This window comes from Trichomycterus rosablanca, chromosome 17 (assembly GCF_030014385.1).
Source record: "Trichomycterus rosablanca isolate fTriRos1 chromosome 17, fTriRos1.hap1, whole genome shotgun sequence".
Classification (NCBI taxonomy): Eukaryota; Metazoa; Chordata; class Actinopteri; order Siluriformes; family Trichomycteridae; genus Trichomycterus; species Trichomycterus rosablanca.
The window spans coordinates 2,799,927-2,817,277 of record NC_086004.1 but is presented as its reverse complement, the minus strand read 5'-3'; the positions used below and the strand labels follow the sequence as shown (position 1 = coordinate 2,817,277).

The window sequence follows — 17,351 nt, the reverse complement described above, 5'->3', positions numbered from 1 at the left end:
ATATACGAAGGAGGGCAAACGTGTTCACACTACAGCAAAAGAAAATCCTGTATAAGTTCATTTTCAGCATTTAGCAGACGCTTTTATCCAAAGCGACTTACACAATGAGCTGAACACAATGAGCAATTGAGGGTTAAGGGCCTTGCTCAGGGGCCCAACAGTGGCAACTTGGTGGTGGCGAGGGCTTGAACCGGCAACCTTCTGTTTACTAGTCCAGTACCTTAACCACTGAGCTATCACTGCCCTGTTAAACCTTTCCATAACCTCCTGTTGAAGTTATTAACACAGTAATAAAGACATTGCTCACTAACCAGAAGGTAGAAAGTAAATAAGAATGGTACCAAGAACACTCGTTTACAGGAAATCAGACTTACATTTTGTGGACGCTTCATCCAAAGTGGCTTCACAATTGTGACTAAATACATTGCAGGCAATTAATGGTTTCTGGCACCTTGGCATCAATGGGGCTTTTAATCACTAGTCCAGTACCTTAAACACTAAGCCACCACTAGTCATTGTCATGTGCACTAGCACAGTGTCAAATTCCTGAAGCTCTAGTAGCTTTAAGGCATTTGGTGTGAGTTCAGCTCTGTTGGCACCCAAGCTCTTCACTTCTCATTATTTTCTCCAACTTGTGGTCCAGTATCAAATGTGTGGTATTTAATAACAAGGTTCATATAAAAATAATGGTTTGTTTGGTCGTGTAAGTTATAAGTTAGTTGTAATAGTAAATTTATACAGACATTATTTATTTATTAGGATTTTTAACATGTTTCACACGCTTTACCTTCAGAACAGATAATTACTGGTTATCAGTTCAAGTTTTTAATGTGAAACACAGTCGGGTGGATAAGTGGGTAGCACTGTCGCCTCACAGCAAGAAGGTCCTGGGTTCGATCCCCAGGCGGGGCGGTCCGGGTCCTTTCTGTGTGGAGTTTGCATGTTCTCCCCGTGTACGCGTGGGTTTCCCCCCCACAGTCAAAAGACAAGTGAGGTGAATTAGAGATACTAAATTGTCCATGATTGTGTTCGATATAACTTTGTGTAACGAGTAACTACCGTTCCTGTCATGAATGTAACCAAAGTGTAAAACATGACGTTAAAATCCTAATAAACGAAACAGTCAGGGACAATTTTGTATCTCCAATTCACCTCACTTGCACGTCTTTGTACTGTGGGAGAAAACCCGGACTACACAGACGTTAAGCGATGAATAAAAGTGGGTTTCCTCCGGGAGCTCCGGTTTCCTCCCACAGTACAAAGACGTGCAAGTGAGGTGAACTGGAGATACAAAATTGTCAGGACTGTGTTTGATATTAAACTTGAACTGATGAATGTAACCGAAGTGTGCTATCCTAATAAATAAAGTGTGCTCGGAATCATCTTGCTGGAAAGTCCAAGCATCAACACGTCTGTCTGTATTAAATGCTTCAGTAACAGGAAAACAAAACAAAACACACGTGCAGGTTCTTAAGTGCTTTTTTCTGCTGTTGCAACATGACCTGTAACAAAATGAAACGGTGTGACGGCTGCGCAGCAGCAAAGTCTTCATCCCAATAGTTACAGTTTCATACATATTGAGATTTACAGGTTTGATTACTCCTCTGGTGTCTGGCTCACTGACATCAAGGGCATCAGCATTCTGTACTGAAGATAATGGATGACATCGACTCCACATCAGTCACGGCTGGTAGAAGTGACCACTACAGACGTCCGTCCCTGTGAGCCGTCGTGTTCTGAGCTAAACGATCTTGTGATGATATTATAGCTAATAAAAATAGTTTGTAATGTTCTTCACTGTCCGGGAAACGCGATTTTGTAGATCTGGTGGTAATGTTCGACGAAGTGCACCTCCAGACCCTCGGTGATGTACTCGGCCAGGTCGGAGAAGTCTTTCTTGTTTTCAGCAGGCATGATGATGCAGTTCACACCAGCTCTCTTCGCCTGTGGAAGATTCATTCATTTATATATTTAATTACTTTATTTTCTAGATGAAAAGTCGTTTTTAAATTTTTTATCTTGTACTTATACTTGAATTTACAGCTGATACTTTACAATCTATACCCGCCTTACGATGTATACCGAAATAACATCTCCATACAGTGCTGGCCAAAAGTATTGGCACCCCTGCAATTCTGTCAGATAATACTCAATTTCTTCCAGAAAATGATTGCAATTACAAATGCTTTGATATTAAAATGTTCATTTAATTTGTCTTCAATGGAAAACCACAAAAAGAATTGTCAAAAAGCCAAATTGGATATAATTCCACACCAAACATAAAAAAGGGGGTGGACAAAAGTATTGGCACCCTTTGAAAAATCATGTGATGCTTCTCTAATTTGTGTAATTAACAGCACCTGTTACTTACCTGTGGCACATAACAGGTGGTGGCAATAACTAAATCACACTTGCAGCCAGTTAAAATGGATTAAAGTTGACTCAACCTCTGTTCTGTGTCCTTGTGTGTACCACATTGAGCATGGAGAAAAGAAAGAAGACCAAAGAACTGTCTGAGGACTTGAGAAGCAAAATTGTGAGGAAGCATGGGCAATCTCAAGGCTACAAGTCCATCTCCAAAGACCTGAATGTTCCTGTGTCTACCGTGCGCAGTGTCATCAAGAAGTTTAAAGCCCATGGCACTGTGGCTAACCTCCCTAGATGTGGACGGAAAAGAAAAATTGACGAGAGATTTCAACGAAAGATTGTGCGGATGGTGGATAAAGAACCTCGACTAACATCCAAACAAGTTCAAGCTGCCCTGCAGTCCGAGGGTACAACAGTGTCAACCCGTACTATCCGTCGGCGTCTGAATGAAAAGGGACTCTATGGTAGGATACCCAGGAAGACCCCACTTCTGACCCAGAGACACAAAAAAGCCAGGCTGGAGTTTGCCAAAACTTACCTGAGAAAGTCAAAAACGTTTTGGAAGAATGTTCTCTGGTCAGATGAGACAAAAGTAGAGCTTTTTGGGAAAAGGCATCAACAGAGTTTACAGGGAAAAAAACGAGGCCTTCAAAGAAAAGAACACGGTCCCTACAGTCAAACATGGCGGAGGTTCCCTGATGTTTTGGGGTTGCTTTGCTGCCTCTGGCACTGGACTGCTTGACCGTGTGCATGGCATTATGAAGTCTGAAGACTACCAACAAATTTTGCAGCATAATGTAGGGCCCAGTGTGAGAAAGCTGGGTCTCCCTCAGAGGTCATGGGTCTTCCAGCAGGACAATGACCCAAAACACACTTCAAAAAGCACTAGAAAATGGTTTGAGAGAAAGCACTGGAGACTTCTAAAGTGGCCAGCAATGAGTCCAGACCTGAATCCCATAGAACACCTGTGGAGAGATCTCAAAATGGCAGTTTGGAGAAGGCACCCTTCAAATCTCAGGGACCTGGAGCAGTTTGCCAAAGAAGAATGGTCTAAAATTCCAGCAGGGCATTGTAAGACACTCATTGATGGTTACCGGAAGCGGTTGTTCGCAGTTATTTTGTCTAAAGGTTGTGCTACCAAGTATTAGGCTGAGGGTGCCAATACTTTTGTCCGGCCCATTTTTGGAGTTTTGTGTAAAATGATAATTGATTTGACTTTTTTTTCATTGTCTTTTGTGTTTTTTCATTGCAAGCAAAATAAATTAAGATATTAATACCAAAGCATTTGTGATTGCAATCATTTTCTGGAAGAAATTGAGTATTATCTGACAGAATTGCAGGGGTGCCAATACTTTTGGCCAGCACTGTATGTACCCACAGACCCTGCTGTTGTAGTGTGTTGTTATTATGCAGGTACTTGTTTGTATAATGTGAATCTTTATAGTGTGTACTATTACTTTTGATCAATGTAACTTGCTACTGAGGCCTTAATTTCCATCAGTATGAATAAAGTATCCATCCATCCATCCATCCATCCAACCCCACTCTGGTGTGCTAGCGTATTTTACCTAGCGCCACCTAAACGACTGTACCAACTTTTTAATGCCATCAGCAAAAAGTGTTTTTGGTTGAGCGTGTAGCCACTAATGCTCTGCTGCTTTCACATCATCATCAGATGAAAATCTTCTTCCCCTTAAAGCTTCGAGTGTCCAAAAAGGTGGAAATCAGATGGTGCTAAATCTGGACTATAAGCGTCTCTCAGACACGACCGATTCCTCCTCCTCCTCCTCCTACACCCTCACCGCTTATAACCAAAATATAAAAGTGTGGAAACTTTTTGAAGATCCCTCGTATGTACCTTGGGCATAATACTTACAGTAACAGACATCAGTCCGTACAAAACCTACGTAAGCAAATGACGTGGTGTTTCGTCTGTTTTTTGTCAAGGGTGCTGTAAGTATGACGTGCACCCCGCATGATACTTACAGCGATGGTTTTTTCCTTGATGCCTCCGACAGGAAGGATCTTGCCGGTCAGGGACACTTCTCCCGTCATGGCCACATTCTGTCGTATTGGCGTGTTTGTGGCCAAGGACAGCAGAGCCGTGATGATCGTACAGCCTGCACTTGGTCCGTCTTTTGGAGTCGCACCCTGATTACAGTCAGAAAAAACACACGCAATTACAAGGTTATAACAAGTCCGATGATGCTGCATTCACTTCAAACACATCACAGCAACACCCCATTTTACATGTTTCCATGTATTAGCTGATGCAGATACAAAACACTCTGCTTTTTACAACACGGTCGTACCTCTGGTACGTGCAGGTGGATGTGGGAACCCAGCAGGAAGTCGTTCTCGGGCTTTTCCTTCATGAGGAAGGAGCGGGCGAACGTGTAAGCGATCTTAGCGCTCTCTTTCATCACGTCTCCCAGCTGCCCGGTCACCTCCAGAGAGCCCTCGGCGGGTTCGTCTTTACTCTTCGAGCTGCTCGGGCGCCTCAGAGACGTCTCGATAAACAACGTGGAGCCGCCTGACATGTTATGGAAGGAAACATCACAAACAGGACAGATGAGGTCACGTTTCATAACGGCCAAATTATTTATCATTATTTATCAAGTTCATGTTTACGTTACGAGTGTCACACAGACATGTCATTTATTTTTATTGTGCTATTACAGTATGTTGTGGTGTTAGCATAAATATAGAATAAGATACAATAAACAGAGGCTGCAATACACAGCACAGCTACCTAGCTGAATGTAAACCTAGAACATCCAGCGACGATGCAAGGCTTCATGTTCTGTCTCAAAGACGAAAATTCTCGCCCATGTTTTGACCCCCCACCCCCAGCATCCACAGAATTGGTTGTTAGTTTTCCAAACTCAGTTCCCCGAGTCGTGTTGTTAGCTGATTTAGACTTCGACATCTTGAACATTTTGACTAAGCGACTGCTAACTGAATTTCCGTAGGATTGCTGGGACGCCTCATAGTGCAATTAACCAGTAAACGTGAGACACTTGAACGCTACACGATTTAAAAATTCACAGCCATGAATTAGGTGGGGCCTTAACTTAATGGACAAAAGTATTGTGACGCTTTTAATTACTGAATTCATGTGTTTCAGCCACAACAATTGCTAACAGATGTCATAAATCAAGTATATAAAGAAAATTATACACTTCCGACTTTGCAGCAACAGTCTAGGGAAGTTAGGCAAAGCAATCTCTATAAAGACACGAAGAAAATGTCGGTTTAAAAGAAACTTACCCATGGATGTCCATGCCAGGCCCATGACCACGCCCGGTGGTGTGACGTCATACATCCGATCCACTGTGAACAGAGGTTTGCCAACATAGTCCTGGAGATTATCAGCAGTCACGCTGACGGAGTCTTCCTCGCCGTTAACAATACGGAACGCTGCTTTCCTGAAAACCTGCAAGGATTCAGGAATCACACAGAGAACGAAAATTGCATAGAATGTATCATATGGGCAAAGGTATGCAGACACGCCTCTTCATTATTAAGGTCGGGTGTTTCAGCCACACCCATTGCTAACAGGTCTATAAATAAATAAAGTGGAGGGTCAATGGTGAGAAAGGTGGAGAAACTTTATATTATTGGCCATGGTTTGGAATGGCATTAACAACCAGCCTGCTGAGATCCAGGTTTGAATCTCAGTGGTGCCTACACAGACACGACTTGCTATGTCTGAGGGAAAAGGGATAATGGCCGAAGCCTGACACAGAAGCTAACATCCAGCTGACCATATAGTTCTACCTGTCTTCTTTTGCCATAAACAAGCCGTGGTGTCGTCCGATAAAGCTGCAGGTAACGCTCACCTTCTCCACCTGTTTCTGCAGGTTCCTGACGCCGCTCTCTCTGCAGTACTGTCGGATCAGGATGTTCAAAGCCTCTGATGAGATGCTGGATCTCTGCTCATCCAAACCACACAGCGTCCGCAGCTGGGGCACCAGGTACGTCTGCACGTACAACGGGATCAAAACAATACAAAGTCTGTGTGAGAGGTATCGACATCCTTGATAAAGATGAGTAAAGGGGTCAAGAAGGAAATGTAACATGGTGGTTCTATTATATTAAATAAAATCACAGCTTCAATGACACATGCCGATGTAACAACATATAATATCTGGACTACAGTAAAGTGTCTCCTGCTGACTTTTCTGCCCATTGTTTACACCATGTAGTCAAAAGTTTACATATTCTTGTAAGGGACATGCACGACTGTAGCTGGTGAATGCTCTGTTCCCATATCAATAGGGCTAAATTGCATCTGCATCTCTTTAAAAGTACATGGAACAGTGGTCCACGTGACCCAAGGTACACCCAGATTGTCCTTTTATGCAGAGATTTGGTGAGATTTAATGAAGGAACCACCAAAAACAGGTCTGGTTACACAAGATTCATGAGTTCAGGTTTAATATCAAACACAGTCATGGACAATTTTGTATCTCCAGTTCATCCCACTGCACGTCTTTGTCACTCATTTACATTTATGTTTAAGGAGTAGCAGAAGCTTTTATCAAGTGGCTTATATTTGGGACTGTATACAGTCCGAGCGATTTAAGGATAAGGGCCTTGCTTAAGGGCCCAACAGTAGCAACCTGGCGGATATCCATGTGACCAGAGGAATTTGAAGGCCTTTGTTTAAAAACACTCCAGTGGCTGGCGTGTCTCGAGCTAAAGGAATGAATCGGAACATCAACGGAGTCTTTTTTGACCAACATTAGAGCCCAACCATACAAACATCTACTGACTGAATGGGTCTTGTGAAAAGCCTTCCCAGAAACAAGGCTGTTGCTCCAGCTAATAAAAAAAATATCACATAGACATCGCTCTATTTTAATACCATTTGTTTTAGAATGAGATGTCAGACAAGCTCATGATCATGTGTCCAAATACTTTGGGCCAAACAGTGTACATTTCCCTTACAGGTGTATGTAAACTATTGACACACAGACGTGCCTGTTCCTCAGATAGAAGAGGTGTAAACAGTACAGTATTCTGCTCTTTGATACCTCTGCTATGGCCAGTTTTTCCTGAGCTACGTAGCCAGACACGTTGATCATTTCCATCCGGTCTCTCAGTGGTTCTGGAATGGTGTCGAGCACATTGGCGGTGCAAATAAATAAAACCTGGATAAAAAAAAACAACGCGTTAGAAACGTAACTTAAGCTCCGACTGTCTTGAGATTCCATAATGCACTAAAAATGTTCTATTGTTCCATCCCTCCCAAGTGAAATACAGTGTATGGATATTTAGACATATAAAGATTTGCACATTGTAAATAAATGTTGGGTTAAATAAGTGCTGGTTTACCTTAGACAGATCCACAGGAACATCCAGGTAGTGATCCAGGAAATTTGCATTCTGTTCTGGATCCAGAACCTCCAGAAGAGCAGATGATGGATCACCTTGGTAGCCCCTGCCTATCTTGTCCACCTGTTTGGTTTAAAATGATATACAGTACATACACTGATCAGCCATAACATTAAAACCACTTTGTAGTTCTACAATTATTGATCTGTTTTACCCTGTTCTTCAATGGTCAGGACCCCCACAGGACCCCCACAGAGCAGGTATTATTTAGGTGGTGGATCATTCTCAGCACTGCAGTGACACTGACATGGTGGTGGTGTGTTAGTGTGTGTTGTGCTGATATGAGTGGATCAGACACAGCAGCGCTGCTGGAGTTTTTAAATACCGTGTCCACTCACTGTCCACTCTATTAGACACTCCTACCTAGTCGGTCCACCTTGTAGATGTAAAGTCAGAGACGATCGCTCATCTATTGCTGCTGTTTGAGTCGGTCATCTTCTAGACCTTCATCAGTGGTCACAGGACGCTGCCCACGGGGCGCTGTTGGCTGGATATTTTTGGTTGGTGGACTATTCTCAGTCCAGCAGTAACAGTGAGGTGTTTAAAAGCTCAGGCAGTGCTGCTGTGTCTGATCCACTCATACCAGCACAACACACACTAACACACCACCACCATGTCAGTGTCACTGCAGTGCTGAGAATCATCCACCACCTAAATAATACCTGCTCTGTGGGGGTCCTGACCATTGAAGAACAGCATGAAAGGGGGCTAACAAAGCATGCAGAGAAACAGATGGACTACAGTCAGTAATTGTAGAACTACAAAGTGCTTCTATATGGTAAGTGGAGCTGATAAAATGGACAGTGAGTGTAGAAACAAGGAGGTGGTTTTAATGTTATGGCTGATCGGTGTATTTCTAAAATGAGTGCAATTCTAACATCACCAAACCTCGTCAATGAGAACTAGCGGGTTCTCCGTCTTGGTCTTCTTTAAACACTGGATGATTTTACCAGGCATCGCTCCAACGTACGTCCTCCTGTATGGTGCAAATAATATATACTACACTTAACATCAAAAAAGGTATAACACGACCACAAAAAATCTAAAAGGAGCAATATAAAGTAGCTGATGTGCAATTCAACTAAAGCAACCAGCTTTATGGCTAAAATAATATTTAATTAAATTAATATTAATGATTTTTGAGGATGCAAAAGCACAAAACCTAGGAAAAGGGGCTTTGCTTCACGTTGTGGTTTATTTACGACATTTAGCGGACGCCTTTATCCAAAGCAATTGTAGTTTTGTACATTACAAGCAATTAAAAGTCAAGCACCTTGCTCAGGGGACCAACAGTGGCTTCCCATTCCTCTGTTCCATCACTGCCCTGGTCTCTGGTCTCATAACTGAACAAAACTCCTTAAATCAGCAGTGATGAACTATAAGTAGATTTCCACAGCACCCACCTGTGGCCCTTGATTTCTGCCACGTCGGTCATGCCACCCACGCTGAAGCGGAAGTATTCACGGTTCAATGCTCTGGCTATGGAGCGGGCGATGCTAGTCTTCCCAACGCCGGGCGGCCCGTAGAAACACAGGATCTTGCCCTGTGTGCTTCCTTTAAGCTGGCTAACGGCTATAAACTCCTGCAAACAGAGGACCGAACCAGTCACTGAGTGAGTTCCGAAAACCAACGTAAAGAGTCGTAATGTCCGAGACAGAGGATCAGCTTACGAGGATGCGCTTCTTCACGTCTTCCATGCCGTAATGATCCTCCTCCAGAACCTCTCTAGCTCGGGACAGCTCCAGGTTCTCCATGCTGTTGGTGCCCCACGGCATTGAGGTCAGCCAGTCCAAGTAGTTCCTCGTTACACTAAAGGGAAAAAACAACAGAGAATTGAAGGTTATTTATTATTTATTTATTTTAATGTAACACTTTGGTTTCATTCATGACAGGACAGGTAGTCACTCATTACACAAGATTCATCAGTTCAAGTTTAATGTCAAACACAGTCCTGGACAATTTTGTATCTCCAGTTCACCTCACTTGCACGTCTTTGGACTGTGGGAAGAAACCGGAGCTCCCGGAGGAAACCCACACAGACACAGGGAGAACATGCAAACTCCACACAGAAAGGACCCAGACCACCCCACCTGGAGACTGAACCCAAGACCTTCTTGCTGTGAGGCAAATTGAAGGTTATTAAAAGCAGGAGAAAAGCTTTACTTTTATATTTTCATCTTTTTACAACTACTTTATCCTGGTCTGGGTCATGATGGGTCCGGTTTCCCTGGAATCACTGGGCGCTTTGCAGTAACACACCCCAGACAGGATGCCAATCTATTACGGGACCTCAGCCGATAGCACGGATGGGATCCGAACCCTGGTCCCCAGCAGTGGTGTGCTATTAAATTTACTGCAGCACTACCTGAGCACCAGGAGACATTAAATGGTGTAAAAAGTGATTCCCCTCTTTCTGACTGCTTCTGTTATTGTACTGAATGATTTTTACAATATAATGCTCCACAAAGGTGAACCTGTCGGCCGATCGGATGTCTACATACGGTCATGATAGGCTGTGTCTTTATGGGGGATGGCCTAGAGATGGACTGGCCTCCTGTCTAAAGTGTGTTGCTGCACCACGCCCAGTGATTCCCGGTGAAAGTGAACCCAGCGTGACCCTAACCAGGATAAAGAGGTGTTAAACGTGTAAGTAAAATAAAAAGATCATTGAAACCTTTATCCTTGGAAATTGATTTGTGAGACATTGTAGCCTAGTGGTTAGGGTACTGGCCTAGTAATCAGAAGACCGCTGGTTCAAGTCCCACCACTGCCAGGTTGCCCTCAAACCCTCAATCGCTTAGACTGTATACTGTCACAGTACAGTAAGTCGCTTTGGATAAAAGCGTCTGCTAAATGCTGAAAATGGAAATGTAAAAGTAAAATCCTAAACCCAATTTCACCCCAGTAGCTCCTCACTTGAACTCTGATGAATGGTTGTCCAGGAAACTGAGTTTGTTCAGCTCCTCGTTGATGACCTCCATGATGTGTTGGGGTACGGTGCGTTCCTTCAGCCTCTCTCTGAACTTCTCGTCGATGGCCTCTTTGTCCTCCTTCTCCAGCCCCAGCTCCTTCTTGATGATCTTGAGCTGCTCCTGCAGCAGGTACTTCCTGTGGGTTTGCTTAATCTTCTCCTCCACCTACAGAGCAGAGACGTCGAATCATGTAGTTCCACAGATCATTCAAACGGAAGAGACTTTAACGTGCTACAGACTGTTATTGTTTTCTGGGAAAGTGGTGCCACATAGCCAAGGGACTTGTGTCTCCTCCAGTCTCAACCTGTAAGGAGTTTCACATGTTCCTTCATGTCAGTGGCACCTGATCCACTAAGGTTTTCACCAGTATTATGAAGCCAGTGAAATAAAATACACTATATGACCAAACGTATTTGGACACAGAGTGTAGTCCAAATACAGTGATCTTTTCAGCTATAACATCTTCTCACTTCTCAACTTCTCACAAGACTTTGAAGTATATCTGTGGGAATTTATCCCCACTCAGTCAAATGACTGGGCACTAATGTTGGTCAAGAAAGTTTCAATTAATTTCCAGTTCATTCCAAAGCTGTTCAGCGGGGTTGAGGTCAGGGCTCTGTACAGGCCACTGGATTTTCTTTAAATCTTCATGTCTTTATAGAGTTAGTTTGAACAGGATAGGGCCTTCCCTAAACTGATACTGCAAAGTTGGAAGCACAGAATTTCCTTTATATAACTGAGTTATTACACCTGATAGCAACTGTTGTGGCTGAAACTAACTAACTATAAATTCAGATTTAAAAACATAAATTCAATAGATTTATTTAGTAATGATGTAAAAATATGTGGTGCAGCTAAAAAAGTGGGTTCTAAAGACCTGGGTTCGACATTTATCAGAAGTCACTGTCTGTAGGATGATTTGTAAGGTTTCCCCTCACCTGCTGGGTGTCCTTTGGGTTCCAGCTTTCTCACACTCTTAAAAACATGCAGAATTTGGATCGGCTGCTTTAAAGTGCCACTATTTGTAAATGTGTAGGTCAATATGGGAGTGTGAGCTGTCCTGTGATTAATTTGCAATGCTCATAGTGTTTTTGGGTGGTGCCAGACCTACTGCAACCCTGAACCATGAGTGAAGCTTGTATTGAAAATATGAAGGATCTTTAAAAAGTTTCCTCAATTTTACTCCTATTTTGGTTATAAGCGGTGAGGGTGTAGTAGGAGGAGTAATCGGTCTTGTCTAAGAGACGCTTATAGTCCTGATTTTTACATTTTTGGACGCTCAAGTTGCTTTAAGGGGAAGAAGATTTTCATGTGGTGATGATGTGAAAGCAGCGCTGCATCACTGGCTATGTTAATAAATAGAGTGTAAAAAGTGTGGAAACCTTTTGAAGTATGAATGAATGAATGAATGAATGAATGAATGAATGTTTTTGTAAATTTGATCCTGTAATCAGATTTCGCTCACCTCTCTGCCAAGGCGCTGCTGCAGTTTACTCAGCTCGTACTCCTTCTTCAGCAGCGACAAAGCCTTGTACAGTCGCTTCGGGATCTGAAACGTTTTCAAAACGTTAAATCTATTATAGGATGGGGGGGCAAAACGTCTTTAAAGAAAGGGTTAAGGATAATTTTGAATGCTTACGTTGGTTTCCTCCAGGACGTCCTGTAACTCGTGAGACTCGGCGCCCGTCAGAGCGGCACCCATGTCGCTCAGGTAGATGGGGTTATCCACGACTCTCTGTCCGGCCTGCATCATCTGCAGAACTGACTCCCTGTCGACCACAATCCCGAAATATCAGTTAGAAATGACCTGAAACTTTAATCAAGATACAAAACTGTTATATTCGGGTCAAAATCCGGCGTCACCTGTAGAGAGGGTTCAGAGCAATGATGTCACGGATGGTCTTGACGATCTCTGCAGTCAGAGCCTAACAAACAACACACAAAGATCCAGTTAACTAATCCCAAACTAACTCCTGAACACAACACAAGCTTCATATACGACTAAGCAGCAGTACCTTGACCTCCTCGGTGACCTGGAACTCCTCGTGCACGACGTTATCCACCTCCACCATGAGCACCTCGTTGGTGGGTAGAGGAACAGCTCCCACCACAAACTCAGCCTCCTTCACCCTCTCAGTCATCTCATCAGCCAGAGATACGGAGTCCTTACGCGCGCGCTTCGGCTTCCTGCGCTGAGCTTTGGACTGTTCGGGGTCGAGCTCCAACGCAGGGGGCGTTTCCTCATCCTCGACGTCCAGCTGCTTGTTGATTCGAATCCTGCACATGATCAGAGAAGGAAATGATGATGCTATTCATTCATCAGAGCAGTTCTGGGTCCAGTCCCTCACATTCTGCCGATCCTCCTTTTTATTGTTACGGTTTCTCTTATATTTTATCATACAGAATAAGAAGCATGATGCACCCATTCATGCTAAATTGGTGCGTTTGAATAAATAAAGGCAGCTATTTTGACACTTTTAGGTCAATTTGTATTTTTTTATTTTTGGTTTTAGTTTAATTGGCCTAACTGCAAGTCTTTGGACTTGTGGGAGGAAACTGTAGCACTTAGAGACCCACAAGGACACAGGGAGAACATGCAAAGTCCATACAGAAATGATTGCCCGGACAGAGACACACATACAAAAATAATAAAAAGAAACCTAGACATCAATATGATTCGCTCACTGTTATGAATGTAAATGTTGCCAATTTGTATTACCTGATACAAGCATCATTAATCCCATCAAACAATTCATATCAACAAGCTACGCTAACCCATTACAAGGGTTCGAATCTCAGCAGTGCTGTCGGCTTCGTCTATTATATTGTATTGTGTTGTGTTGCATTAAAATGTTGTTCAAATGAACAGGATTCGGTCATTTGATAATGTAGGTGTCATAATTGGGTCACATTAAGTTAAGAAAATATAAATTCATTAGTTATAACTTGACATTTAGTTTGCTGATGTTGCCAGATGTGCAGCTCAGAGATGTAAAGCTGTTGGAAATGAATAGCCATGTGTAACTTGCTAAGTAAAATAAGTCAACTGTTTGAAGGCCTGGGTGGTTTTGGAACGAGTCTCTCTGAATTTCACAACAAGCAAGTTTTAGAATTTTTATGCAATTACTTAAGTGCTGGATTTAAAATGAGATGAAGTAAAAGCGTTACCGTCTGTGTCCCATTACGATCATGCGCAGTTTATCCCCGAGATCTTGCATCTCATGGATCTGAACAAAGGTCCCGGTGTTGTAGACAGAATCCAAACTCTGCACCATGTCAGACTCGTCACTGATAAAAACCACAGACACTGAGCATTAACACAGACACACAGAACCAGAAAAGCTCGATATGAAACTTTATTTTATTTTAATTCGTACTTGTCGTCTTTCTTTAAAAAGACGCCGGCGTAGGGCTGAGCCAGTTGCACTTTTCTCCTCAGCAGGTCCATCAGCTGCTTGTTCTTCACCTGGACACAGTGTAACATGACAACTGTAAATAAGCTTCTTCCTGAATGCACACTGTCTTGGCTCTATTCTGGTTAGGACACATAGTGATCTTTTTTTATTATCTTTTTATTATTTAATAAGCATTCAGGAGATATATCCACTCCACAGTTCTACATCGTGTCTTTTCTTTAAAGTCATTTTACTCTGTGGCATGTCCTCTGATGTTCTTGTTAAGAATTATAATTGGTTCTAAATGGTGACTTCTTTGCGCCCACATACACCGATCAGGCATAACATTATGACCACCTTCTTAATATTGTGTTGTTCCCCCTTTTGCTGCCAAAACAGCCCTGCAACTGCGATGCTCTGTGTATTCTGACACCTTTCTATCAGAACCAGCATTAACTTCTTCAGCAGTTTGCTCTTTTGGATCGGACCACACGTACCAGCCTTCGCTCCCCATGTGCAACCATGAGACTTGGCCGCCCATGACCCTGTTGCCGGTTCACCACTGTTCCTTCCATGGACCCTTTTTGATAGATACTGACCACTGCAGACCGGTGGTCTCTATGATAGTGGTCTCTATGACAAAATCAGAAACAAAGCTTAACTGTCACCTTATGCTGAGTCGGAATTCATCTGGATGACCAGATATACAATCCAAGGACCATTATCAAGCAAGCTTTCCACTGCCATACCCTTTGAGGCTGCCCTTTCAACCCTTTCTGGGTTTTACATTTTCGGCATTTAGCAGATGACTTACAGAAGAGCTTCCACAGTAAACATTTCCTACTCTAGTTTAAGTAACACAAATCTGCTGAAAACCTGTTTCCATTTTTTTTTTGTAGAATAATTAATGAATAACAGCGTTAGTAAGTACATCTTAGTTCTCAGCTTAAGTGTTTAGTAAAGAGATGGTTTTCACTCGTCTTTTGATTATAAAAAAAGTTTGCCTGTTTGTGCACGGCATCATCCCAGATCAAGCAGCTTCCCGTTTTGTGATGGCGCCCAAGACTCATAACCTACACGTTCCTTACAAGTGTATGCAATTTTTTTTTGTTTCTTTATGCATTTTTTCTTTCTTTTCTCCCTTTTTCTTAGCGCGTCCAATTGCCCGATTGCGTCCTTCTTGCTTTCCACCAATGCCGATCCCCTCTCTGATTGAGGAGAACGAAGCTAACCCACGCCCCCTTGTCACCTACACTTTGACGAGTGCAATGCGGATCCGCACTGTGTACGGAGAGACGCACCCTGACAGCATTCTTTACCTGTCTCTGTGCAGGCGTCATCAATCAGCCAGCAGAGTTCGTAATTGCATTAGTTATGAGAGAGAGACCCTATCAGGCTTTTAATATCCCACCCCTATCTGAACAACGAGTGGTCGCTCAGCTGAGATTCTATATGATGTATTCGAGATCCCAGCTCCGGTGTTCAGCGTGTCTTTTACCGCCGCGCCACCTGAGTGGCTGTATGCAAATTTTTACTTTAACAGTTTGTTCAGCAGGCAGAGGAATACCAATCACACTGGTGCTTTGCATCAAGGACACTGTGCGTCCTTGTCCACTCACTATTTTGTAGCTATCCTTTGAAAACCGCATGATGATGCACAAATTATCCTCTTTTGGAGGAGTGTAGGGTGGCACGGTGGCTCAAAGCAAGAAGGTCCTGGGATCGATTACCAGGTTGACGGTCCAGGTCCTATTTGTGTGGATCTCTTGATGCATGCTCAGCAATCCAGGTACACAAAAGTTGAATCAGTTCATCTGGACACAAGTTTGTTGTAGAGAAACGTTTCGCCACTCAATCCAAGTGACTTCTTCAGTCTGAGCTGGTGGTGAATAACCCCAACCTTATATACAGCCGATTTGCATAGCGCCCGATGGCCATGTGTGCCTTTCACACATGATTGGAGTATAGCTCCTATTACGGCATATAAGGTTGGGTTATTCACCACCAGCTCAGACTGAAGAAGTCACTTGGATTGAGTGGCGAAACGTTTCTCTACAACAAACTTGTGTCCAGATGAACTGATTCAACTTTGTGGATTTGTGTACCTGGATTATTCCTCCGGGTGCTCCGGTTTCCTCCCACAGTACAAAGACGTGCAAGTGAGGTGAATTGGAGATACTAAATTGTCCATGACTGTGTTTGACATTAAAACTTGATCTGATGAATCTTCTGTAAGCAGTAACTACCGTTCCAGTCATGAATGGAACATAAAGTGTAAAACATGACGTTAAAATCCTAATAAATAAATAACTTTTCACGTCACCACCGTTCTTACCTCGATTATTTTGATGAATCTGGGGAACACGGGGTTCCTGCTGACAGCGATGAGTGGAACATGAGGAAACACCTCAGGAACCATCATGGTAGTGAGAGCGGTGATGTGTGGAGCTGCTGATCCGCCCTCTGCTCCATCTCCCCCGGTCTCATCTCCATCAGATCCCCCGCTCTCAGCTCCATCCTGACCTGGAGCTCCACTGCTCCTGTTCCCCCAGAAACACCTCCTCTGGTCCACTAACCATCCTGATCTTCTCAGAGCATCCCCGGCTGCAGGATGGAACCCCCCGGTGGTCCTGCTCCAGGTGTGACGGAGCCATGATGTCCTGACCCTGCTCCTCAGATCTTCTGAGATGTTCCTCACTGTATCGGCCTGGTTATTAAACACACGGATGTTGTTCCTGCACAGGACTGAGATGTTCCTGTAGACCTGCCTGGATCTCCCACACACGCTCATGTAGGCCGCCATGTTCATCTCGAAACGTCCACAGAGAGCTCGGCAACGTCCGGCTACCGCTGATGACGTCACACGTGTTTGTTTACACACCAGGTCATTGTAGTTTATTTATTCATTCGTTTTTAATTGTGTTAAAAAGCTTTTTTTAGTCATTTAGTTAATGTTCTGTTACTCAGACATTGATATGTTAATTATAGGAGCGTAAACAAGCAGGTGTGCAATCTGATCCACCTCAAAATAATAACATAAATATATAAATAAATAACAACATTAACAAAACAAACAAATAAAACCTAAAAATTAAGTGAATAAAAAACAATAACGTTCAAATTAATTTATTAGTTCTATATTTTTTATCTTTAAAAGCGTGTTTGTCAGTTTTATTTATTTAAATATACAGTTGTTTATTCATTGTTGTTTATGTTT

General features: G+C 43.0%; 1 protein-coding gene across 1 annotated transcript; it reads right to left on the bottom strand.

Moving 5' to 3' along the window:
* Positions 1-1,463: 1,463 nt before the first annotated feature.
* On the bottom strand, positions 1,464-16,937 carry lonp1 (lon peptidase 1, mitochondrial). The gene is made up of 18 exons (XM_063012918.1): positions 16,470-16,937; positions 14,117-14,205; positions 13,908-14,027; positions 12,755-13,016; positions 12,603-12,664; positions 12,379-12,508; positions 12,205-12,288; positions 10,684-10,904; positions 9,438-9,576; positions 9,171-9,349; positions 8,656-8,743; positions 7,708-7,830; positions 7,407-7,523; positions 6,210-6,350; positions 5,638-5,803; positions 4,680-4,900; positions 4,354-4,518; positions 1,464-1,944 (listed from the first exon to the last, which is right to left on the bottom strand). The coding sequence occupies exons 1-18, from the start codon at positions 16,935-16,937 to the stop codon at positions 1,795-1,797; spliced, it is 2,925 nt and encodes a 974-aa protein (XP_062868988.1). The 3' UTR covers positions 1,464-1,794.
* Between the last annotated feature and the right edge of the window lie 414 nt (positions 16,938-17,351).